This window comes from Equus caballus, chromosome 10 (assembly GCF_041296265.1).
Source record: "Equus caballus isolate H_3958 breed thoroughbred chromosome 10, TB-T2T, whole genome shotgun sequence".
Taxonomy (NCBI): Eukaryota; Metazoa; Chordata; class Mammalia; order Perissodactyla; family Equidae; genus Equus; species Equus caballus.
The window spans coordinates 85132216-85157692 of NC_091693.1; the positions used below are offsets into that span (position 1 = coordinate 85132216).

Sequence of the window (25477 nt, forward strand, 5' to 3'; positions counted from 1 at the left end):
CTAGTTCTGCCAACCACCAACAACCTAAGAAATGTGTCAGACAACACAAATGTAGAGTGAGATCATTCAAAGTAACAAGAGTCAGAAAAATTTGTGAAAAGAAGTAAAGCCAGGATTTCCAGTAGGAATTTTTCATTAGTGATGGGAATTTGCTTCTAGTTTGGAAACTAACCAATTTGTCATCTATTCCTCCATCCATGATGGTCTTCCATCAATCTGCTTCAGGAAAAAAGAGCAAACTAAATAAAATTGGTTTTTAGCACCTGAGTCATTTTGGAGTTTCCCTTTTTAATATTAGCTATTTGCTTTAGGAAACTGGATTTTTACCTACGTATTTTTAGGGGTGTTGTGATGGTCATACAGTTAATGATTTACAGAGGAAAACCAAAACTATTAAAATTTTGACAAAGTATGAACAACCAGGAAATTTATAGTTAAAGCTGATGATCTTTCAATACATACCATGACTTGGGATTACCACCAAATTTTCTATTAAGAATTAAATCAGTTAGGAATGTCTGTGGTGCCAAATGCCCTGATGTCTGAGGGTAGCAGAATATCTATCAGGATTAACTCTATATTTCCCAGGTGTCTTTGGTTAAAGCCAAGGATATTTCATAAACCAAGCTTAGCAATAGCTTAAACATGTTGCCAATTTTAATAATACCTAAAAGAAAGAAAAGTCTGAAATATAAAATTATCTATACTGCTAACTACTTTAGAATAATGTTTTGCTCTAGTTTTCGATTACTAAAAGATACGTACAAAGTGGAACAAATGAAAATTTATAAAGCAGTTTAATGATCTGTGAATAAATGTTAATTATCAGTCACAGCTACTATAATTCTGGAAGCTAGTGGATGCTATGTCTGTGGAAATTCACAACTTACTTTCTAAAAGCTTCTGTAAATTTAAGTGTTCAAGACATAGGCATATAAGTTAGTTTACATCATATCTCTACACATATTTAGTTAAAATTTGTTTGAGCAATAAGAATCTAAATTCAGTATTTTAGCAATTCAGTTTCTGCATAATAGCTCGAAGTGTATTGGAAACATACAGCTTTGGTAAAAGCTGAAAATCAGGCACAAGCCCTCAATAGAAATATTAACATTAACCTCCATCCATGCCCCTGATTCTTTCCCACCACTATTTCAAACGGCAAATGAGAATGCTTTTCAGTCATAGTAACCATATCCTATATTAAGTGGCCTCTGACACTTTTCATATAACAGTTGTGGCACTGCTTTTGTGGTGAAATTTTAACATATTGTACTTAGGTGGGTTTAATTTTTAAATCATTATTTCAGTGCTAGAAATCAATTTTAAAGCAATACCTATTCAGGACAAGTTGGAAAGACAAATCCCTTTGCATGTCATTTATCATATTCTCTGCCAATCAGAACTGGAGCCTTATGCCCGTTACTACTACTTTCAATGGTGCCTTTCAAAGACAAACTGAGGGATTAATCTAGTACGCCACTGTCTCAGGGTAGCCAGAGTTCACACGCCACCAAACAAGAGCTTGAGGAGTGTATCTATTTTGTAAGGCTCTTAATCAGTAGAAAGAACACAACCCCTTGCATAAAAACACAAAACAAGAGTCTTCCACTATGAACACTCCTCCTCACTGGTCACAGAGCTGGGCTATTTATGACCTTCTGAATGCAACCGATTTTAGGATTAAATATAGCCCAATTCCTACTGGAAAATGCAATATGGACAGCTCTTAAAAGGTTTCAAGCTTTAAGTAAATTATTGCATTGCTAGAGAAAGGACAAGAAAAGTATAGTGCAGGATATAGTTCTGTAATGGTAAAAGATGTGATAACTTGTCTATTTTTAATCATATGCTTCTTATACTGTGCATTCTCATTTTCTACTCTGCTTTTCAGGTGGTAAAAATATCAACTCAATTCAGCATATATCTTCCATCTCCAAGCCCACTCATTACAGAGTTTTCTACCAAAACAATTACTGATGAATTGTGAATTTTGACAATGTTTACACTGCAGTGGGACCAATACTAATAATGTTCTGTCAGCATTTCCATTATAAACTTTATTTTTTACGGATTTATGTCTTAGTCATAAACTTTAGGTTGAAACTTCTTATTAAAATGATCAGATCAGAAATACTCTTCTCTGAGTTTTGTCGACTTTTAGTTTGAGAAGAGCTGCTCCCCAAAAGAAAAATGCTACAGACGGCTCAGGATATTCTGGGGGAAGGTACTTGCAGCTCAGATGACCATGGGCACATTTATCCACCAAACTGTAAAAAAATGGAGTCAAGAATGACTTAAAAGTTCATTGCAAAAATTAGTTTTATGACATAGCATGGAGCATTCTTTCAAAGTGAACTGAATACTTACCTCTAACTCAAGTGAAGTTGATCAGAATTAATGACTTGGTATTAAGATGTTAAACTGACAGATTACAGGAGGTAGCTATCAATACTGTAGTGTGAGTAGTTTCAGTTTCACGTGTACAAAGGCTTGTCCAAACAAGGAAACTTGGTAAAGTTTTCAGAAGAAAAAACTTAAAATAAAAGAGATACTGCTACTAGGGTGAGGTTTGGCATGCAAAGTTTCAACACTGAGCAAGTTTTATGGCCAAGCTATATGTCCTTAAAAATAGGGCTTTATAAATGGAAGCACTGGCACAACCTTCACTATAGTATTGCAAACAGTAACGCTATTTTATGTAACCTAGACAAGAACGTCTTTTTAAAATCAAAAAGCTGGTCTATTTTAATATGTTGGGCTCAAAAAATTTTAAGAAAAATAATTGGAACCACTATTTTGCTTAAAATCTCAAAGGTGAAAAGTCCTGGAACAGACTTGGGACTGTACAAGAGTTCGGTTTATAAAGTTCGGCCAGTGTTTTTCTCCCGCTGTAGGTGAGCTTCAACTGAGAGGCTCGCTCTAGGAGGAAGACACTTCTGGCAAAGACTGACAAAGAAGGGTGTTTGTCAAGCAGGTGTGGGGTCACCTAAGAGTGTGACATTTCTTAGTCAATCCCCATGTTTCCAAAAAAACCTTTCCTGTATAAAGTTTACCACTCCAACTTTTAAAAGTAACATATCTCTATTAAAGTGCTTTTTTTCTCTTTTTTGTTTTGTTTTTAATTTGTTTTTGTTTTAAGGCAAAGCAACATAAGTACTTTTATTGATGTTGTTATTTATTTCTGTTTTAATAGTCTGGAAAGATGAAGGCCACCACAAATCTTTCCATTTCTCAAAAGTCCACCAGGCTAGCTTTAGCCTAAAGTATGAAAAACAGTAAAATGGAGTGGGAAGGAAAAACAACCCATCAAAAAATGACAGGCTTTCTTGGGTGCCAGGTGTTGTCTCTTTGTTGAAAAAAAAAAAAAAAAAGAATATTAAAAAAACAAACACCAAAAACCAAAACCAAAAACAATCCACCAAAAACAACTCTCACATCCCAAGAAGAAATGCATTTTAGTGGCCTTGGTCTCAGCATGGTCCTGCCAATTTCAAGCCCCGACCATACATGTATTCTCTAAATGGAATCAGTGGCTACAAAGCGGCCAGCGTATCGTTAGTCACAATACAACAGTAAGGTTGTGAACATACCTGAGCAATGTTCAAGGTCTAGAGCATTGGAGGATGGGCAGGACAAGACAGGACAGAACAAAAATAAAGGAAGAAAAAAAGAAAAGACAAAACAGTGACTATGAGGCCAGCTTCAAGGAACCCAGAGTCAGCACAAACCCTCCCACGTGTTCAACCACCAAAATCAAACATCCACCAAAAAGAAAAAGAAAAATCAGCAATGAGGCCACGCTGAAGACACCAAGGGTTACAAAAATAGACACCCAGACAAAAAAAAGTCAAAAATTACGGTTCAGTCATGTGTAGGTTTCTCTGGCAAAAGGTATACTTGAAACTGGCCTTATAGAAAAAAAAGCAATGCAAAACAAACCAACTTTTAAAATATCTCCTTTTTAATTTAAACATTCTTAAAGCAATATATAAATGATAGGAACAATACATTGTTTAATAAACCATATAGTAAAAAAAAATCACCAAATAGTTCTTTACTGTTTTGCTCTGTTAGCTATAGCAAAGAAAAGAGAAAAGAATAGTGCAGATTCTACGCAGAATTTACTAGGTTTGCAGCATAGTACAGTACCTGCTTATTTAAACCTAGCATATTGCAGACCATATCCCTGGAATAAGGCTGCTCCAATACATATCTCAACAAAGCAGTCTGCGGTTCAAACAGATCCTTTAAAGAAAATAAAGAAAATTATTGCTTCAAGATCAAAATAAATATTAATTCAAATAATTTGAAATTGGGATCAAAAAATCCTCTAAAGGCACTTGTTACCTTCACACAGTAGGCAGTATCTAGTGGGAAAAAAAATCATAGGATTTTAGTGCTTACAGTTCACCTGTTCCCGTCCCTCATTTGATAAGTGATGTAGCTGAGGCGAGGGACTTGCTCAAAGACATACAGAGGACACAGTTAGAAATGACTTCAGCTACAGGCACACGAAAGTCTTAGGCATCACTGGAAGGCAAGGGTTTTCTGCTCGGAAATCTAATCAGAGGAAAGGAGGTAGTTTCTAATCACTCTCACACATGAATAAACACAAACACTATTTTCAAATGTGGAGAGGACACAGAATCTGAGAGCACAGGGGTTAAGGGTGTAGATTCTGGAATCAGACTGTGTTGGTTCAAATCCTGACTTTGCTACTTCCTAAAGCTGGGGCCTTAGTCAAGTTACTACCCGACTCTGGGTCTCAGTTTGATCATCTGCATCATGGAGATGAATGAGGAATAAGGGTTATTGCAGAGGCAGCCCTCATGGCTTAGTGGTTAAAGGTCGGCACGTTCCGCTTCAGTGGCCCGGCTTCGGTTCCTGGGCGTGGAACCACACCACTCATCTGTCAGTGGCCATGCTGTGGCAGTACTCACATGGAAGAACTGGAAGGACCTACAACCAGAATGTGCAACTAAGTACTGGGGCTTTGAGGAGGGAAAAAACAGGAAGATTGGCAGCAGATGTTAGCTCAGGGCAACCAGTGGAGCATAAATACCTGCAATATCATGAACCACAAGTATACCTGGATACTGGAACCACATGATAAACCTTAAACTATCTTTCATTAAATATTTACTTCTTCAGTCTATGAAGAGACAATTTAGCATCACATCATATAATCCAGGATAAAGACTTAGATGGACCAAAAGTTCCGTTATATTTAGCAACATACCTTATCATATGGCAAAAGGCCTTTCAAAGGAAAACGAAGAGTCGCAGGATCCAATTTCCATGAATTACAAATGGCACCGGAGTTATTTACAACTGGCAGAAGGCTGCAGCGGCCTGTATGTATCACAAAAAATGTTTTGACGTAAATGTGAGCCCAGCAATGCCTGTCCTTCATTCACTCTACAAATACTTAACGAATATCTATGCTGAACCAGGTACTGGTTTAAAAGATGTTTTAATTAGTTAGATGTCTGCGAATTTTCTTTGATTATTTTTTGTACAGATGGTTGGAGACAAATTCATATAGGCCTTCCAAACTCAAAAATGTTGCATTTGTCCAAGTATCCAGGACAGAGGTCAACAAACTATAATCCACAGCCCAAATCCAGCTGGCGACTGCTTTTGTAAAGTTTTATTGGAACACTGCTGCTTTAGCACTACAATCGCAGAGTTGAGAAGTTACAACACATTGTGTAGCCCTCAGAGCCTAAAATACTGACTATATCACCATTTATGAAAAGTTTGCAGACCTCCAGTCTGGGGTCAACATGATTAACTTTAAGCATGACGCAGCCAGAGGCCTTAGAGGTAGCAGAGGGTCATCAGCTCAAATATCTGCCTGAGGAATATGCCACTTGGATGTCCCACAGGCACCTCAAGCTCAACACTGAACTCATCATCACCCTTCCCAAACCTGCACCACTTCCATAATTCATTAAAAGATACCAATATACACCCAGTCACAAAAGCTAGAAGCCTGAGATTTATCATCTAGTGTCTTTGTAGTTTTTCTACTTCCAATGTCTAGAACAGCACCAGGCTCAAAGGAAGTGCTCAAAATTTGGTCATTAACTAAATAATGGTCTACACTCCCAGACAGTTCTGAGGCCACCATGATTTCTAGAAATAATTCAGAAGTATACATGGGGAGTGCAAAAATTGCCAAATCACATGCTTATTTTTAAAAGAAAATTCTGAGAATCTAACAAAACATGAAAAAATGGAAAACAAAATAAATGAAGCACAAAGCAAAGCCGTGAACTGGAACAGGCTGGAAGAGCCTGATTGTCCTGTGTACTGAGGCTATAGGGGGACAGGTCTGTTTCACTTCCAGCTGCCTGGAGGTTCCACGGAGCTTTACTAGCTCTGTTAAAAGTTCCCTCTGATTGCCAGGAACTACAGCTTCCAGAACGGTTCTACCTGAGGCTTAGGTCCAGGCCAGGCAGTCGCTTTTCCCTCCCTCTACCTACTCACAAAGTGCCTGAAAACAAGGAAAAGGCTACTATGAGGCTCCAAGAGAGTCACTAAAATGACGAGACATGTATGAGACACCATCTGTCAACTTTGTTCAACAGTCAGATCACTAAAAATTAGGTACTATTCAGTATGTTTTAAATGTTAATCCTACCACAAATGGAGTTTATCCTTGCTGTGGGCCTGAACGTATCCACAAAGTCTGACACCAGGTTTCCTAGTAACTAAAAACAGAACAAGACAAACACCAAATAAATATGAAAATAAAATCAAGATTGCTCTGAATATAACAATCATTTACATAAAACGAGATAATAAGTAAAGATTTAGTACAATGCCTGGCACATAAAATATACTCAAGAGTTAGTTCTCTTTTGCTTCCTTTCAAACAATTACTTACCCATTCACCTGTCCCTGAACTCAGCCAAGTCACAGCACCATGTCCTTAGCTATCTGATGAAGCTGTGTATATTTTATCACTTGGTACACAAACTATCTCAACAGGACAGCAGATAAATGAAAGAAATACATCAGAATGATAAAAAAAAATTATCTAACAATAAAAGTGACCATTTTCAAAAATAAATACAGAAAAAATAAGATTAATTATTATTTTTGATAAAAATTTCTATTAAAACTTTTGGAAAATTTCAAATTTACCCAATGTGGAAGTTTTCCCTCAGGATACAGTTTCCTGATCTCTGTGACTGCAAAATAGGCTGGTAATAAACAGGCATTTCTTTCCAAGATATATGCTATAACCTAAGAAAAACAAAAGGACAGTGTTGTTATTCTTGGCTAGTCCCACAAATAAGCCCTTTAAATGCAAGAATGGCAACAACAACAAAGATAGTAAAAGCAGAGATATTATTTCATGGATTTATTGGGCTAAAACTGTAACATAAAGGAATTCACTTATATGTGAAGAATCTCTGAAAGTAAAGATTAATAAACAATGAATTGTTGATGGTTACTAAATAACATCGTAAATGCTTTAAACAGTGGTTGAGTCCAATAGGAGAGTAATGCACCAAAGTAACATCTTGCAATATTAGTTACACAGCACAAAGATATTTTAAGTGGTCCATAAGCTGATGTCTTGTAACGGTTGAAAGTACTTTAATATTTATATTGTTGTTTTTATAATTAAAAAACAAAGTAAAACTTGAAATATAATCAAGGTAAAATAGAATCTCTAAAACTAAAAGTGATTTTTGTAGAAGTAAACAAAAGGAATATTTCACAAACTACTATAAGCTTTAAAAGCACAAAACTATATAAAACTAGATATTTTTCTTTCTTTCCTTTTTGGTGAGGAAGACTGGCCCTGAGCTAACGTCTGTTGCCAATCTTCCTCTTTTCGCTTGAGGAAGGTCGTCCCTGAGTTAATATCTGTGCCGGTCTTCTTCTGTTTTACTTTGGTATGTGGGACACCACCAGAGCATGGCTTGACGAGTGATGTGTAGGTCTGTGCCCCAGATTCGAAGCTGTGAACCCCAGGCCACTGAAGTGGAGTGTACGAACCCAACCACCACACCACTGGCCAGCACCAAAACTAGACATTTTTTGGGTTATGATCAATGAATTAGAGACATCTAAATTACCTCTCTTGCTGCTAGAAGCTGCTGTACAACCGCGGAGCTCACTGTATTGGGAATCGTCAAGATTTTCTCCAAAATCACTTTTAAGAGATCTCGAACACCCTGATAATAAGAAAAAAGTCATAGGTTAAAACTCAGTAACGTCCCCTGTGCTAATTAAAACATCTAAAGGTTTCAAGATTATACACTCAGAAAAAACTGTTAGCTTCAAGGTCACACCTTTCATCTCCCTGAATCAGAGCTCACATTCAACTCCTTAACGTCAACTTAAGAGAAGAGTCATGTTCCAAAATAGAACTCTGAAGAATATCTTGCAATATGAAGAAACGTCACTTAGAAGTGAAAATTAAACCTTCCATACTCTGCTAAACTTTTTGACCCTCATAATACTGGAAGAGTTTCTATTGTTACAACGGTCAAAAAAGGTTAACTTGTGTATATAGACAGAAATACGCTTGAATGGAACTTGAAAATACTCTGAAAACATGGGCCATAATATTACACTTCCTGGCAGGTGACCCTTTCTGCCCACCCCCTTTGGCATTCTAACTTTACTCGCTTCTCATCCATCACACACCTTACTCCCTCAAACTTATCCAACAAGGCTATTACGTTAACTGGTCATTTCCTCATTCCTATTACCTGTTGTGTTATTTCAGAGCAGAATCTGATATATAGAGAAGAAATTTCATTCAACATGCATGTCTTGAGTATAAACTATATGATCAATCTTGTAAAAAAGAGACAAAACATACACATGACAGAAATTAGAAGCAATTATAAAGCACCAAACAAGGAAGAAGGTAAAAACTGCAATATTAATCTGCTAAGGAAACTGAAGTATAAGAGAAAATAATCAGAGATTCTTGGAATTAATTTTGTATTAAATAATGATCTAAATCAATAATGATCAGCTGTCATTTTAGACTTAAGGAAAAACAGACAAAAAGCAAAGGGGGAGGATTTGGCAATTCTTTCCGAAGGCACACTAGCAAAAGTGGCTAGAATGGAGTAGAATGGCTTCTGCAACTATGGAGAGCCTGAGCTGTGTTACGACACACAGTGGAGAGTGAGTCCTGTTGGTCTCGGTCAAGAACAGAGTGCTGAAGACACGAGCTAAGGAAGAACACATGTCCAAGGGCAGTCGAGGCAGAGGTGCAGCAGGACTTGCTCCCTTCATCAGCTGAGGCCTACATACCTTCTCCTTCCACACAGCACTGCTCTGTGCTCTTTCATCTGAAAGGGGCCCGACATGATAAGACCTCTGACATGAAGGACCCCGAGTCTGCTTGGTGACTTCCCTACTCATCATGAAAATACATTACCCACTTGCATTATATTTTTTCTGAGGAAGATTCGCCCTGAGCTAACAGCTGTTGCCAGTCTTCCTCTACTTTACGTGTGGGTCACTGCCACAGCATGATTGATGAGTGGTGTAGGTCCATGCCCAGGATCTGAACCCGAGAATCAGGGGTGCCAAAGTGGAGCACACCAAACTTAACCACTCGGTCATGGGGCTGACCCCTCACTTGCATTTTTAAGAATGTTAGGAGGGGGCAGAGAAGCTGTGGGGAACATTGAGCAATTTTAAATCCCATTAGGAAATACAACAAAAAATAGATAGCTTCCACTTCATTTCTTCCATTTGAAATTAAGATATATACCCTGAAAAATTAATCAACGCCTGAAAGTGATTACTTCTTATAATTAGGAAAAAGTACCTTGTAATCCACTCCTCCAATTATTTTCCGAACCAGTTTAAATGTTAAGGCCCAAAGCTGTGTTCTTTCCCATTCAAGAGTGTCAGAGTTTATCAGGGATTCACAAACCATCCTGGAAAATAGGAATACCCATTCCAGTTACAAGACAGAATTTTGCAATTTCTCTAATAACCAAGGTCTGCATACTCCAGACACTGTATTTGTCATAGTAAGCATTTTTGATAAAGGTACATTATTACTCAAGAACACTTTAAAAAAATTACATACAGTATTTTACATTTTTTACTTGTATGAAAGATTAAACACAGAGTAGAACTAAATGATATTAATTATGTTATACTTTTACTAGAAAGAAATCTAAAAAGCTATTGGTTGAATGTTTACCATCTATCAGTTTGTGGCAGATTGTATTTTTCCAAGATAGCCGCAACCAGATTTTTGATCCCACACACTTTTGAAATGTGACATTGATACTCTTCCCATGAAGAGGGGGGAGAAAGTCTACATTCGTTCGCCTTAAATTTGGGCAGGCCTAAGACTGGCAGAAGGGACACTGTATGACTTGCACGTGTGGGTTCCAGCTGAGGTCCCAGATGACAACCAGGTATTAACCACCAGACATATGAACAGGAGAGCCTTAGTCATGACTCCTGCCCTAGCCACCATCTGATAGCAATCATGAGACACCAAGAAAAAACTGCCTACTGAGCCTACCCAACTACCATAACCATGAGTGTTAATCACAAAATGATTACTACCGTTTTAAGCCACGGAGTGTCGAGGTAATTCATCACGCAGGAAAACATAACTGGAAAAAGTTCATCAAAGTGAGTCATCTTAGCTTCTCACAGCCTGCCTGGATTTGAGCCTTTAAGTATTCAATTCTAAGAATACTGCATCCTAGAAATCTAAAACCTGAGGTATTATGGAGGATTACTTGTTGGGCCTACTTTCCTTCTTCATTCCCTTATCCTTCTACAACCACCTTGATCAATTTCCAAATATTAATAAAAAGAAAACTCTTTGAGAACTGATCGGTGGTTGCCAGGGGAAAGGGGGGTGGGGGGAGGGCACTAGGGGTGAAGTGGTGTACCTACAACAAGACTAATAATGATGTACAACTGTAATTTCACAAGGATGTTAACTTCCATAACCTTAATTAAAAAAAAAAAAAAAGAAAACTCTTTGGATTGCTCATACCCACAAGTAAACATACCTGGGTGGAAGGAGGCCAGTCTCAACTGCCATTGCTAAGCAGTCATAAAGAAAAGAAATTCTTTTGGGACTATGCTGGCCATGAATGAATTTAACAATCCACTGGATACATTGTTCATGAGATTCCTGGAAAGTTAGAAAACCATTATATTTTAGGTCTAAAGTTATATTCTGTAGCTAACAAACAGCTAAGACTACACCTGAGAGTACATCAAGACTATGAATAAGATACTCCACCATAAATATTTGTGGATGAAAACAAGTAAAAAAAATGAAAAAATTCAGGTTTAGTATTTCAGTCATATTAAGCTTTAAATCTTATAATTATATAGATTAAACTCCCACTATTTTTATCACATGGGACCTCCAAAAAGAATAAGATTTTAACATATTCATGGTCGATAGATAACTTTAATAAAGATTGCATAAAGCATTGTAAGCAGTGTTCCTAAGGGCAGAAATAAATATTCCTGTCACTTGGGGGAAAAACTCATTATGAGTTAGTACATTGGCCTCATGAGAATTTAGTGTGAATCTAACCCCTAAGAGCCCAATTATGGACCCAATGACATATCAAATTTCTAGAACTGCACAACTAAATATGATACCAAACTATAGTGACCATATCAAAGTCTGTCGTCTAGGACACCCTCAAGAAGATTCCCTATGTCCTGCCCCTCTGCACTTCCACTGTCCTTCATACACACTTCTACTGCTGAATGTATAATGCTGACTTATAAATGTCTATTTTTTTCCTGGCTCACCTCTTAGAATATAAACTTCTTGAAGAGAAGAGCCATACCTTACCTCACATTTAATGTTTAATAAAATAACTCATGTTTAATGAATTATTAAAAAATTAAAATATGTTGTAAAGATATTCAACATCACTCACAGAAATGCAAAATATAAACCATACTGAGATAAAATTTCTCATGTTTTAGAAACTTTAGAAAAGTTCATTAACACCCTACTGTGAGACTATAGAGAACAGATACCCTTACACACTGCTGGGGGAGTATAAATTAGTATGACCCTTTTGAAAAGCTATTACACAAATTCTATAAAAATTACAAGTAGACATGGCCTCCGATCCAGCAATACCACTTCCAGGAATTTATTGTGTCCCATGTATATTATTAGTATTGTTTAAACTGGAGAAGGTAAGACGCAACCTAAACGTCAGTCAGTAGGTCCTGGTTAAATAAAGGAAGGTGCAGCCATATAAGAAAGCCTGCTATAAGAAAGCAAGAAACGGAGGAAGGCAGAAGTAACTCTTAAGGGATCGATGTAGAATTACTTTCAGAATTTAATACTAAGAGTAAAAAAGCAAGGTGCCAATGAACAGTGTCCACACTATGGGAACATTCCATAAAAAGGATTCTATATGCATAAAATACTTTTCAAAGGAAATAAACGGGGGATACTGGCTTCAGACAGGGAAAAAACAGGTGATTAAACTAAGAGAAATGAAAGGCAGACTTCACTGGGTCCACCTTTTAGCACCTTTTCCATTTTGAACCATATGAATATATTACCTATTAGAAAATAATGAAAACAAATGTAAAAAAATGAATGTACTGCCTCTATGTGATCCATGTCTGTGATCCATGCCAGTGGCTCAGCTGCCAACCGTCCTCATTTTCCTACCCATAACGCCCCCTGAGGAGATAATGCACTAGAGGAACATCAGCTCTTTAAAGACCACACATTTTGTCTTTTTCGTGGATATGTTTTCTGGTGACTGTTCTTTGCTACTAAGTTTTACTGCTCTATCCTCATCGTTATTATATTTTTGCATCCTTATTACAGAACCTTTATATCCTTATTGTGGCATCTATGTATCTTCCCTATGGCATCTTTATTATAGCATCTTTGTAGCAATGCTGTGTCAGTTCCTTTATTGAGTAAATGAATGAAATTTTTATCCTTCAGAATCCCTAACACAGCTGTTTTCAAGTGCACCAAAAAAATCAGAATCGGATCAAAACGACCTTACATAATCTAACATGAGGGAGACTTTAAAGAACATCTTACACTGCTTTGTCATCAACTTGACTTCTCAATACAGATTCTCCACTGGGAGAACACAAATGGAAACCAGAATAGACAAATAAAAGGTGATGACATTTATTTCTCCGCTTCCAGAAATATCTTAATAGCAACATCAAAGCAAACCTAAAAAAAAGGAGTCAAAAATTATCAGCTGAATGTATTGAAAACGCAGTGCTCACCTGAGAAAGACCACCCCAAAACTGTCTGAAGGCCCCCAAACAGCTAATTAGTTTTGTTTTTTCATCTTCAGGGGTGTCCATAAACATGCTAAAAAAACAGAAATCACATGATTTACCACTAGTCTTAAAAGAGGTAATTCCACATAACCAGAACAGTGGATCCTATAAACCTCCAAAATCAACCCAAGAAAATCCTACAAAGATATGCTCACGTAAAAACACGAAAATCTGCCATGCATATACTCACCCAGGGAAAGCCTCTTCTATAATTTCCGTTTTCTGTAAAAAAAGAAAAGTAAATGATGTGAATTACAAAAAAAAAAAAAGAAGAAGAAGAAAAAGAAGGCAGGGGGGTCCAGGAACAAAACATTACAATATAACACAGGGCGCGTCCCTCTCAGCAGCAGCACGCAGACACCACCACCACCTGCCCGGCCTGTCTCCGAGGGCGCTGGGGATGCAGCGGGGCCCTTGCATCTGTCCGCAAGGAGAACGGCTGACCCCTGCGCGCACACCGTGTCTTACAAAGGGGCGGTGGGGCGAGGCGGCCGGGCCTGCTACTCGCACCGCTCCCCGGTCTCCCCGTTCGTTCCCCCTCGGTGGCCCCGCCGTCGCCCCCGCTCCCCGGCCGTCCACTCACCACCACCTCCTCAAAAATGCTCTGTAGTTGCGTCTCCATCTGGACCATCGCCCCCGCCTTCCTCGGACGCCGGCGCGGCCCCGACCAGGAACAGGGGCCGAGGGGCGGAGACGCCGCGGGAAACACCCGCGCTCCTCGGCGCTCGGCCGAGCGTCCCTCCCAGGGCCCGGCCAACCACCGCAGCCCGCACGGAAGCCCGGAAGCGCCGGGTGCGCGCCGATTCCGAAACCCGCAGAAACCGGAGAGCCAGCCAGAGGGTTCCGCCTCGGGAGAAGGGCGGCCCGCGGGCCAGACGACAGCGCCCCCACGTGGAGCCTCGAGCCTACGTCCCCCCGAGGCGTCGTCGGCTGCAGGCCGCCACCTGCGGGCTGGAGCGGGAGCTGCGTCCTGCTCGGGCTACTGCTTTTGCATGTGGAGAAGGAATAAAGCTTGAAGCCCCGGGGCTGCCGCCTTGGGGGAACGCTCCTGCCGGAACCCGGGGTCAACCGGAAGTCTGTGAACTGCGACCCCGGGAGGGAGCTCCCTCAGCGGCCTGGGGCCAGGAGTTGAAATCACACTTTTCCTCGTGACAGGACCCTGTTTTCTCAGCAATGGTAATGTCAGAGTGTTGCAGGCTTTCAAGGAAGGTGGAGAAAAGACGAATGAACGCATCATGATTGATTTTTACTTAGAACAATCCGAAAATAATACCTACCGTTTTCAGTTATAGTCATCTAAAAGTAGCCATATTGATCACTTACTGAATAACTTAGGCTCTTTGGTGGGGTGGGGGCGGAGACGGGTGGCAGAGGAGAGGTCTGACCCACTGGTGTGGTCACAGCAGGAGCCAGGTGCGTGAGTGGTGGGTCCCCTCCGCTTCATTCTTTTGAGCCTCGCTTTGACATCTTCGTGGCAGCTGGCCCGCCTTCTTCAAGCTGATTTAGGCGTCTCTTCTGTATCCTCATATAACACCTTTGTGCCTAAGTAGCGGAGTACTTCCTTTACGGAGTGTTTAGTCACCGTTGGCTCAGTGCTAGGCGCGGATGTTGGCGATTTAGTGACCTGTGTTGCAGTTATGGGTGTTGCTGAAGGTCCAAGCTGGAAGGACACCAGAGCCAGAATTGTTGAAATCCAAGTCCCCTAACGATCTCCTGTTCTTTTTTGTGCGCTAACCAGATGCTCTTATTGCAGATCGTCTTTACTCAGATGCACTTCTGAGACAGTTTTCACTAACTCTCTGGACGATTTCCATACAGTGGCGCTGGAGACTGGTCTAGAAATGGATGGCCAGTTTTTATTCAATGAATGGAGCATCAGTAAGCATAATAGAGAAATCGATTTGTATTTGTTTCTGGCCAAAATATAACCTTTTTATTATACAAGTCCTGGCCAATATTAAGATTTGCTGGCGTTTGCTGAGAACACACTGATTTGCAAGGACAGAGCCCCAGTCATTGACCTGGCAGAAACTTAGTTCCCTCCTGTATCCACATGCAACCACCATATGCCATTGTTACCACGGGATAGCTTCTAAAAGCTGAGATGCAAGGTTTCAGATTTCCTGTGGGAGAATGGCTTCAAGAGTTAGGCTTAGGGTCTTAGTTTGCTTTGGCTGCGGTAACACAGTATCCAGTCTGGGTGGCTTAAACAACAGTTGCTTTTTTTCTCAGAGTTCTGGAAGTCTGAGATCAAGGTGCTAGACATCTGAGACCACAGTTTCCCATTTTAGTCAATGAGTCATGATCCATATTATCATTATTTATTTTGATAAATGTATCGATCATATATATTTATAAGTGATAGGGGTATCAGTGGGTTGGTTTCTTTTGAGGTCTTTCTCCTTGGCTTGCACATGCTCATCTTCTCCCTTTGTCTTCACATGGTCTTTCTTTTGTGCACGTCTGTGGCTAATTTCCTCTTCTTTTTTGCTTTTGTTTTTGTTTTTTTGAGGAAGATTAGCCCTCGGCTAACATCCGCTGCCAATCCTCCTCTTTTTTTGCTGAGGAAGACTGGCCCTGAGCGAACATCCACACCCATCTTCCTCTATTTTATATATGGGATGCCTACCACAGCATGGCTTTGCCAGGCTGGCCCCTAATTTCCTCTTCTTATAAGGACACCAGTCATGTTGGATGAGAGCCCACCATAATGACCGTATTTTAGCTTAATTACTTCTTTAAAAACCCTGTCTACAAATATAGTTACATCTTCAACATATGGATTTTGGGGGGCATAAAATTTAGCCCCAAAACTCCTCCCTGTGGTCCCCAAAATTCGTGTCCTTCTAGCATGCAAAATACCTTTACCCCATCACAACAGCCCCAAATCTTAACCCATTCCAGCATCAACTTTAAGTCCCAAATCTTATCTAAATATCTTCTAAATCAGGTATAGAAGACACTTGAGGTATGAGTCATTCTGAGGCAAAATGCCTCTGCAGCTGTGAACTTGTAAAACCTGATAAGTTATCTGCTTCCAAAGCACAATGATAGGACAGGCCTCAGCCAGGTATTCTCATTCCAAAAGGGAGAAATTGAAAAGATTAAAAGGGTCACAGGTTCCAACCAAGTCTGAAATGTAACAGGGCAAATTCCAGTAGATTTTAAGGGTTGAGAATAATCCTCTTTGGCTTCATGCTCTGTCCTCCAGGCCCCCTGGGATGGTGGCAAGAGTGAGGAGGGCTTCTATGGGAGGGTACCCCTGTGGAGATTGTAGGCACCTGAGTGGGATGAGGTGGGCATCCAAGCACGGGAGGGGGTGGTGGTGAGATTGAGAGGCTGGTTCCCTACAAGGGAGTTTATCAAAGAAGCAAAAATAGTAAGTTCAATGAGAGTCAGGTTTGACACTGTGGGAGATGGGGGATACATAAACAGAAAGGGGAAAAGTAGAATGAACCCCGTAGTGCTTGGTAGGAATTGGAATTTTGATATAAACTCATGGATTTCAATAGCTAGTTTTGGAAATAAGTAGAGATGATAGGTATAATGTGCACACACACGTAAACACACATGTGCACACACTCATACATACATTATTTAGCTCTAGGAATGGAGAGGGCCTGGGAGCAGCTGCTCCAGTGATCACACCTGCAGCTCAGATCTAACTACCGCTCTCGACTTAAAGGAGTCAGCATCTTGGCAGTAATGCTTGCTCACAAGGCTGGGCCAGGGAAAGTACAAGAGAAGCATGAAGCATCTTGTTTTACCAGAAAGCTAGAAAATTCTTAAAGAATAATGGGAGCTTGAAACTGTTCCCACTGGCCGAATTAGTCACAATAGGAGCATCAAAGTGAATAATGATAATAATGGATTATAACTCATTGAGTAGAATAGGAAACCGTGGGTGCATAAAGATGTAAATAAATAGATGGGTAAATGAAAATTTTGCTGAGAAATTGTATATTTTGTACAGTTTCAATGTAATTTCACATATAATACGTATTCATAATAATGAGTATTATCATAAGGGTAACTTCACAGTGGAGAAGCTGGAAGCCACCACTTTAATCAGGTGATCAAAGTCAACAGAATAAGGAAGGGGACAAATTGAAATCATGCACTGCCTTTTAGGATGTGTAAGAAGGACACAGCATCATTACACTTATTCTCCTGCCACCGTTTTATATCCTGAATCTTCATGGGGAAAGAGAAGACAATACTGCATTGAGGGACATTCTACAAAACCAGTGTGTGATATTCAAATGTGTCAAAGTCAAGGACGTCAAGGACTAACTGAAAAACTTCCAGGATGAAGGAATTGTTCCATGACAACTAAATGCAAATGTGATTTTGAATGGAATCTTTTCACTCTAAAGGACAACTGACAAAACCTGAATGGGATCTGAGGATTAGATGGTAGAAATGTATCAGTGTTAGTTGTCTGATTTTTATAGTTATGTAGGAAAGTGCCCTTAGGTAGAGGATATGTACACACTGAAGTGCTTGGAGAAGATGGGAGACCAGGTCGGCAACTCACTCTAAAATAGTTTAGGAAAATTTGTTCTTTGTGTTGGTACCTCCAACTTTTCTATTAGTTTGTAGTTATTTAAACATAAAAACATTTACTAAAGGTGAAATCACATTTGCGAGAAATAAAAATAACGCCAGCAGTTGCCTCCATGTATTTGAATACGAAAGATAGACTCTTCCAAACCAACGCTCAGTGACAAGAAAGAGATGGTCCTGTTAATTCTGTGTGCCATAAGCAATAGTCAGTCTGTTCTGTTAAAATAGTCCCCTGAGTCCTTATCTTGGAATTGCTATAAAATGGTATAATTTCCTGAGCAGAAAATGTCAAACCAAACTACAATGTTCACTAGAATGAGAAAAGAGCAGATAAGAAGAGGACTGGTTGGAGATGGCTTTCCTCAAAAATGACTAAGCTCTCAGTGGGAAGAAAAATTACCTGGAGCAGCTAAAAGCAGATGGAGCAAAAGGGGGAATTTTGCTCACTTAAGGAAGTGTGCTAAGGGTCAAAAAAGTGCAACTCAATTGGCTCAAGGTGGAGGCTTGGTGCTGGGAACTGGAACTAAGTCAGAAGTTCAGGAGACAAGGAAAGACAAGGAGATGGAGGTGCCCAGAAAGTCCACTACAAGGTGAGAGCATCCTGGAGGTCTCTGTGGAAAAGGCTGATTATATTTAGATCATGGTTAGAGCTGGTCTCATGACAAAGAGTTGGATCAGCCTGGAGAGGGAGGCAGGGTAGACGGCACTCAGAACTGGAGGACCCTGAAAGCCAGGATGGGAAGTCTGAGTCAGCAGCTAATGAGATGATTGCTTTGGGCTTGTAAATAATGGAGTGAGCTACAAGAAAGAAAAATAAGATAAAATAAACCACTTGGTTTAGAAGAAATATTGGACTAGATCTGAGGGTCAGAGGATGTACCTGCTTCCCTAAGGAATAAGGTATCACAACTCTAATGGGAAGCTGGAAACCCTGGATGCTGAGGATGGAGATGAAGCAGCTTGGGGGCTTTGGAAGATGGGAGTAGAGGATAGGGAATAACTCAGCAGATGCCATCAGCATGTGAGCGACTTAAGGACATCATCTCTGTCTTCATGTTTTCTATTCTAAATACTAATAAAATGTCATAAATAAATAAATGAATAAATACATGAAAGGACACTGAAATTGTAAAGGAAGCTGTGGAGAGTAAGCTGGGTTCCATGTAACAAGCAGATAAGAAGTTATCCTGTGTAATCAATGAAGTGAAAATCCCGTTGGCCAAGACCATAAAAAATCCCATTGGCCAGGTATCAGAGTCCAGCGGTTTTTGAGGACTTTGCCCTAGTCCTGGGGAGTGAGCCATTGCTTGGGGATGGCATGGTGGGGGTAGGGGATGGAGGTGGGGATATGGGTCCTTGCTTCACTGGAGACCAGGAATACTGGAAGCCAGCGCTTTCTGGATTTTAGAGTGAGGAGTAAAGTGAACTAACATGAGAACTGTCTCCCCAAGGTAAGGGCTAGAGATAGGGTCTGCAGATGGACTGGAGATGACACAAAGACTGGACGACTCTGATAAGCACCTGTGTCAAGCTTGCTGAGTGACCTGAATCTATGTATGTAGTTGTAATTACAGACACACACGAACAAATGGACTCTGGTATTAAATAGCCTAGGTTCCCATCCTGACGCTTCCCACTTAACTGTGTGCCAAGCCCTTTAACCTCTTGAAGCTTCAATTTTACCAACTGCAAAACTGTCAATTCCTGTGGGAAGGAAAGGGGAATGTGCTTAAAGAATTCAGTCCATACCAGGCATAGAGGAAGCGATCTATAATCGGTAGGTCTGGTTACCTTATGCACTTTAACTCCCTCTTTGAGACAGCTGGGCCCGTCAGCAGAGTTCAGGTGATGTGGAGAACTCCAAAATAAATTGAAAAGAGGGAGAAAGTCCTTGTCTCAGGGGTAAGACCTTTGGAGGGGACATTCACACTTTGTTTGTGCGTGGGTAGGTCAAAAGGAAAGTATCCTGATAGTTCTGAGGCTGGAAGGATGTTACTGGGGAGCTGTTCTGGGAACCCCTGTAAAGGAACATCATCTAACCATGTTAGCGTTTGTGTATGTGATGGAGGGCCAGGATGGGGACAGGAGTGGTTGCACAGTAATGAGTATTGTGTGATGCTGTATCGAAAGAACTTAACTTTGACCAAAAAGAGGTGTGGTCTTTGTCCTTGACTTCTGGAAGGTAATCTCTAAACTCTTGGGATGTGATGGCTGACAGAAGTGTTTTGGTTTGCCTGGGGTGATCTTAGATAGATTAACAATGTGATTGAGGTGGAGAAGGTCATGAAGTATCAGTTCAACTTCTGGAAGGACTGAACTTTGAGATGGACAGTCTTGTGCCTCATTATGTGGGCAGTCAACCATGCCAACATAACGGAGCCCCATAAAATCTCTGGGCACCAGGCTCAAGTGAGCTTCCCTGGTTGGCAATATTTCATATATGTTGTCATGTATTGATGCTAGGAAAGTAATGCTGTCCACTACTCCATGGGGAGAGGACAACCTGAAACTCTGCATTTGAAACTTCCCTGGACTCTGTCCTATGCGCCTTTTCCCCTTGGGTGATTCTAATCTGTATCTTTTAGCTATAATAAACCATAACCACGGGTATAATATGAGTCCTTCTAGAAAATTATCAAAGCTAAGAGTTATCTTAGAAACTCCCAAACTTGGAATTGGTGTCTGTAGTGAGGCTGATCTTGGGGACTGTTCCTTCTAACTACACATGTCACAATTCCATTTTTGTTGGTGGGAGGGAGGGAAGGAAGAAGAGGGGGAAGGAGGAAGAGAAAAAAGAAAATGTCACCCACTGTCTATCTGTGATAGGTATATGTTTGCAAGCACATGGAGAAAGCATGGAAGTATTTTTGCTAGTGGAAGGCAGAATAACTCCCCCTGCCCACCACCCACCACACACAGAAAGATGTTCAAATCCTAATGCCCGGAACCTGAAAGTATGTTGGATTACATGGCAAAGGGGAATTAAAGTTGCAGACGGAATTAAGATTGCTAATCAGCTGACCTCACAATAGAAAGGTTACCCTGGATTTTGTAGGTAGGCCCAAGGTAACCAAAAGGGCCCTTACATGTGGAAGAGGGAAGTGGAAGAGGAGAGTCAGAAGGACATGTGACTAAGGAAGAATGGTCAGAAAGATGCCAGATTTCTGGCCTAGAAGATGGAGTCAAGGGGCCATTAGGCAAGGAATGTGGTTAACTTGCAGAAGCTGGAAAGGGTAATGAAACAGATTCTTCCCCTAGAGGCTCCAGAAAAGAAACAAGCCCTGCTGATAGCTTGATTTTAGTGAGATCTGTATCAGACTTGTAACCAATAGAACTGTAAAATAATAAATTTGTATTGTGTTTTGAAGCCACTGGTTTGTGATAATTTGCTACAGCAGCCACAGAAAACTAATAGAAATGCCTGAGTATCAATATTGGCTCCCTGAGAGGGATGGGAGAGATTATTTGACTTGTTATTCTTAAGTAATACTTAAAATAGAGTGGCAACTTCTTTCTTAGAAGATATTCTCTTTACTTTTGATGCAGAAGAGTCCAACATGAATGTTCTACAAATAACTCAACCTCATTAGGTCCAAAACCTAACTTGTAATCTTTCCTGAAAACTTGACTCCCCTCCTGGTGCCCCTCTCTCTGCCAGTGATGCCACTCTTTTCTTAGCCACCTGAGTTCAGAATCAGTCTCTAAGCTCAGGGGTGCTGCCTTCATATTTCTCAAACCCAACAGTTATTTTCTATTTTCACTGCCTTCATCTGGCTTGTCCCCTGTCATAGAACTGTGACAGCTATGCCCACCTGGCCTCTCTGCCTTCCTCTCTCCCCACTCCCGTCCACTCATACTTTGGCTTTTCATTTCCTCCAGACTCACATTTTAATTTCTTCAATTTAGCCTTTTCCATTTCTTTTGTCTTTCTTTTGCTACAAAATGCCTTCTTATTCCAAATTTATTATTCTTTCAATCATACCTCATAGATTTTACAGACTGAAGAATTCTAATTTTTATATTCTATTCTGCCTTATAAAAACCTCATTGTCCTGGATCATTTTATTTATATATAGGAGTTTTGACTCAAATAGTACTTTAACTCATATTAGTAGTGTTCATTGTGTTGTCCAGAATTAAAAACTTTAGTTTTCCAGTTATACATTTTGAAATCAATTCCTAATATTATTAATATAATTAGTAACTCCTTTTTGCAGTTATAATTTTTCAAAGTATTATATGTAAATATTAAAAAGATGACTAATTCTCCAAAGGTCATATTAAAAAATAACAGTTCCTGACCAAACTTCTCCCCACCTTCAACTCTCACTCCCCAGACGTAACCATTTTCAATTCTTTTTCTTAATGACATACTCTTTTTTTTTTTTTAAAGATTTTATTTTTTTCCTTTTTCTCCCCAAAGCCCCTCAGTACGTAGTTGTATATTCTTCGTTGTGGGTCCTTCTAGTTGAGGCATGTGGGACGCTGCCTCAGCGTCGTTTGATGAGCAGTGCCATGTCCGCACCCAGGATTCGAACCAACGAAACACTGGGCCGCCTGCAGCGGAGCGCGCGAACTTAACCACTCGGGCACGGGGCCAGCCCCAACATACTCTTTTTTTTAAAGACTGGCACGTGAGCTAACATCTGTTGCCAATCTTTTTTTTTTTTTCTTCTCCCCAAAGCCCCCCAGGATGTAGTTGTATACTCTAGTTGTGCCTCTGGTTGCGCTATGTGGGACACCGCCTCAGCGTGGCCTGATGAGCGGTGCCCTGTCTGCTCCGAGGATGCAAACTGGTGAAACCCTGGGTCACCAAAGTGGAGCGTGTGAACTTCACCACTCAGCCACGGGGCTGGCCGCATGACATGCTTTATCCCACTATTTCTTGCTATTTCAGTTTTACGTATTAGGTATTGACTTCTTATTATGAAAGATGAGTATTTAGTGTTCCATTTCCTCCTTCTCCATCCTAATCATGTATCAGAATTTGTTGGTTAGATAATTATAGACTATTTACATTGTTCTGTCTCTATAGCTGTTATTTACACTTTAGCAACACAGTGCATTCTGGTTACACTTTCCTTTTCTGGGGTTTGTCTTCGGAGTTAATATTTGTCTCCTGTTTTTTTCTTTGCTTAGTTTTGAATGTGCCTATCACTACTTCATCCAGAAACCTCTGCCTGAGATATTAATCTCCTCTCTGGAAGTGTTTCGTCTTGCTCGAGGGGACATCCTTCCTGGAACCTCTGCCCTCCGCTGCCAGTCAGATTGGCTGCTCCCTGAGCCACCTCTTGGCCACTGTCCAGGGGTGGCATCCTGGTGGTTCTCTTTTGCTCTCTCCTATCTGCACCTCTGGTTGCTCGGTTTCATGTCTTCCTCTTCCTCAGTTTACTCCCTTGTTTTGGGATGGAGGAGAGCAAATCCTCCATTAACTTCCTCAGAGAGACTGTTTCTTTCCCCTCAAGTTTTCATTTTGAAAAGAAATTAAACCTTGAGAAAAATTGCAAGAATTTTACAATCAACACATATTTTAAACATTTTACCACATTTGCTATTTCCCTCTATCACTTCCTTTCTCTCCTCTCTGTCCTCCTGCTCTCTGCCAATCTAATTATCTCTATGTGAACTATTTGAGAATTATTTACAGATGTCATAACTTCACCCTTAAATACTTCATCATATTCCTTCAGAAAGTCAGGCATTTAGACCTAACTTGCATAACAACAGTACACTTATCACTCTCAGGAAAGTTAACATCCATACAATACTATTGTCTACAATACATCCATACTCACATTTCCTCTATGGTCCTGATCATGTCCTTTACTTACTGCTTTTTTCTTCCACCCAGGGTCCAGTCACGGGTCTTGCACTGATTTAGTTTTTAGGTTTCTGTAGTCTCCTTTAATCAGAACAGTTCATTAACCCTTTCTTTCCCCCACTTTTCATAAAATTGACATTTGAAGATTCCAAGTGAGTTGTTTTGCAGAATGTCCATCAATTTGGATTTGTCTCATTTCTCATGATTATATGCAGGTTAAACATATTTTATTTTCTGTAGGTGTGTTATTTAGGTCATGTTGTATATAACTTTCAAAGGGTTGTTTCTTAGAAGGTTTAACTCTTCGCCTTGGAGACTGATGTAAGCTATATAGGAAACAAATACATGCAGATATACACAAATAAAGTTTGTGCATAATTTCAAGTGGCTCACAGACCTTCTCTTGAAGCCTACCCATGCAAGTCCATGAGATTTTGGCAGACTCTGCTGTAAACACAAGCAGCATGGGTGATGGGACTCACGTTCCCACTACTCAGCAATAGAGCTTGAGTTACTTTTGTTCTTCTGGTGAGGAAGAGTTGCTCTGAGCTAACACCTGTTGCCAATCTTCCTTTTTTTTGCTTGAAGATTAGCTCTGAGTTAACATCTGTGCTAATCTTCCTCTATTTTGTATGTGGGTCACCACCACAGTATAGCTTGACGAGTGCATTAGGTCCACACCTAGGATCCAAACCTGCAAGCCTGGGCTGCCAAAGTGGAGGGCACTGGAGTTAACCATTATGCCATGCAGTCAGCCCCTTGAGTTACTTTTTAAGTCCATAATGTTTCTTAGAATATTACTTCTTAAGGTACTATTCTGTGCTTTTTTTCCCCGAAGTTCATTATGTTCAAGTTATAACCCCCAGTTAGGATTCCAACCTAAGAATGTGACTGTATTTGGAAATAGAGTCTTTAAAAAGATAATTAAGTTAAAATGAGGTCATTACAGTGAACCCTAATCCAATATGACTGGTTTCCTTAGGAGAAGAGAAGATTGTGACGCAGACAGAGACACAGACGTGTATGTACAGAGATGACTATGTGATGATGCAGGAGAAGATAGCCGTCTGCAAGTCAAGGAGAGAGGCTTTTGAAAAAACCCACCCTACTGACACCTTGATGTTGGACTCCCAGCCTCCAGAACCGTGAGAAAATAAGTCTCCGTTGTTTAAGCCCCCTAGTCTGGGGTACCTTGTTCTGGCAGCCCTACAATCTAACACAGGTACCTTTCTGAATTCCCTTAGAAAAGTTTATCACTTCCTCTATTCCCCTGGTGCTTCATTCATACCACTAGTATAGCACATTCACACTACGTTATGGTTGAAAATGTCTGTTTCTTCTACCATACTGAAGCTCTTTAGACTAGATACAGAAACTGAACATTCTTGCATCTCCTAACTCCTGGCGTAAACTCTGGGCCTTGGTGGTACTCAGTTATCATTTGTTACTCTGGATTGAATAACAGCATCCAAAGTACATTTATTTCATGGGTGAGGCTTCGTTTGATGTAATAGCTATTTCTGAAATGCTGGATGCAGAGAGAGATTTGGATCACATGCAAAGTTATATCTATAAACTTATCAGAATCTATACCAATTTGCTTCACTAGACATTTATGAGGTGGACTTAGACCTCTAAGGTTATTTCTGAAACCATTACATAAGTTATTCAGCAAGTGTTATTGAATGTCTTCTAGGTGGTGGCCATTGTGTTAGACACTGGAGGAAAATGGAAGCCTAAATTACCCAGTCCCTGCCCCCATGGAAA

At 40.2% G+C, this 25477-nt stretch overlaps 2 protein-coding genes across 14 annotated transcripts in view; one reads left to right on the top strand and one right to left on the bottom strand.

The window, feature by feature from the left end:
• The window catches only part of MED23 (mediator complex subunit 23), a 39442-nt gene extending 25212 nt beyond the window's left edge, over positions 1 to 14230 (bottom strand). The window contains exons 1-11 of one of the 10 annotated variants that reach the window (XM_005596930.4): positions 13907 to 14230; positions 13514 to 13545; positions 13267 to 13354; positions 11034 to 11158; positions 9818 to 9929; positions 8100 to 8198; positions 7156 to 7257; positions 6650 to 6719; positions 5243 to 5355; positions 4153 to 4248; positions 3594 to 3611 (exon numbers count right to left, since the gene is read on the bottom strand). In XM_005596930.4, coding sequence (XP_005596987.1) covers positions 3594 to 3611; positions 4153 to 4248; positions 5243 to 5355; positions 6650 to 6719; positions 7156 to 7257; positions 8100 to 8198; positions 9818 to 9929; positions 11034 to 11158; positions 13267 to 13354; positions 13514 to 13545; positions 13907 to 13954 — 903 coding nt within the window. In that variant the 5' untranslated portion in view covers positions 13955 to 14230. Of the gene's footprint in view, positions 1 to 3593; positions 3612 to 4152; positions 4249 to 5242; positions 5356 to 6649; positions 6720 to 7155; positions 7258 to 8099; positions 8199 to 9817; positions 9930 to 11033; positions 11159 to 13069; positions 13355 to 13513; positions 13546 to 13906 lie in introns of those variants that run through there. The other 9 variants (XM_001504291.7, XM_070223857.1, XM_070223861.1 and 6 more) reach the window with 9 other exon arrangements.
• A 4-nt stretch (positions 14231 to 14234) lies between these two features.
• ENPP3 (ectonucleotide pyrophosphatase/phosphodiesterase 3) overlaps positions 14235 to 25477 on the top strand; it is an 87976-nt gene continuing 76733 nt past the window's right edge. The window contains exons 1-2 of one of the 4 annotated variants that reach the window (XM_070223867.1): positions 14235 to 14499; positions 24693 to 24932. The gene's annotated coding sequence lies outside the window, so the exon portion shown is untranslated. The remainder of the gene's footprint in view (positions 14500 to 24692; positions 24933 to 25477) is intronic. The other 3 variants (XM_070223866.1, XM_070223864.1, XM_070223863.1) reach the window with 3 other exon arrangements.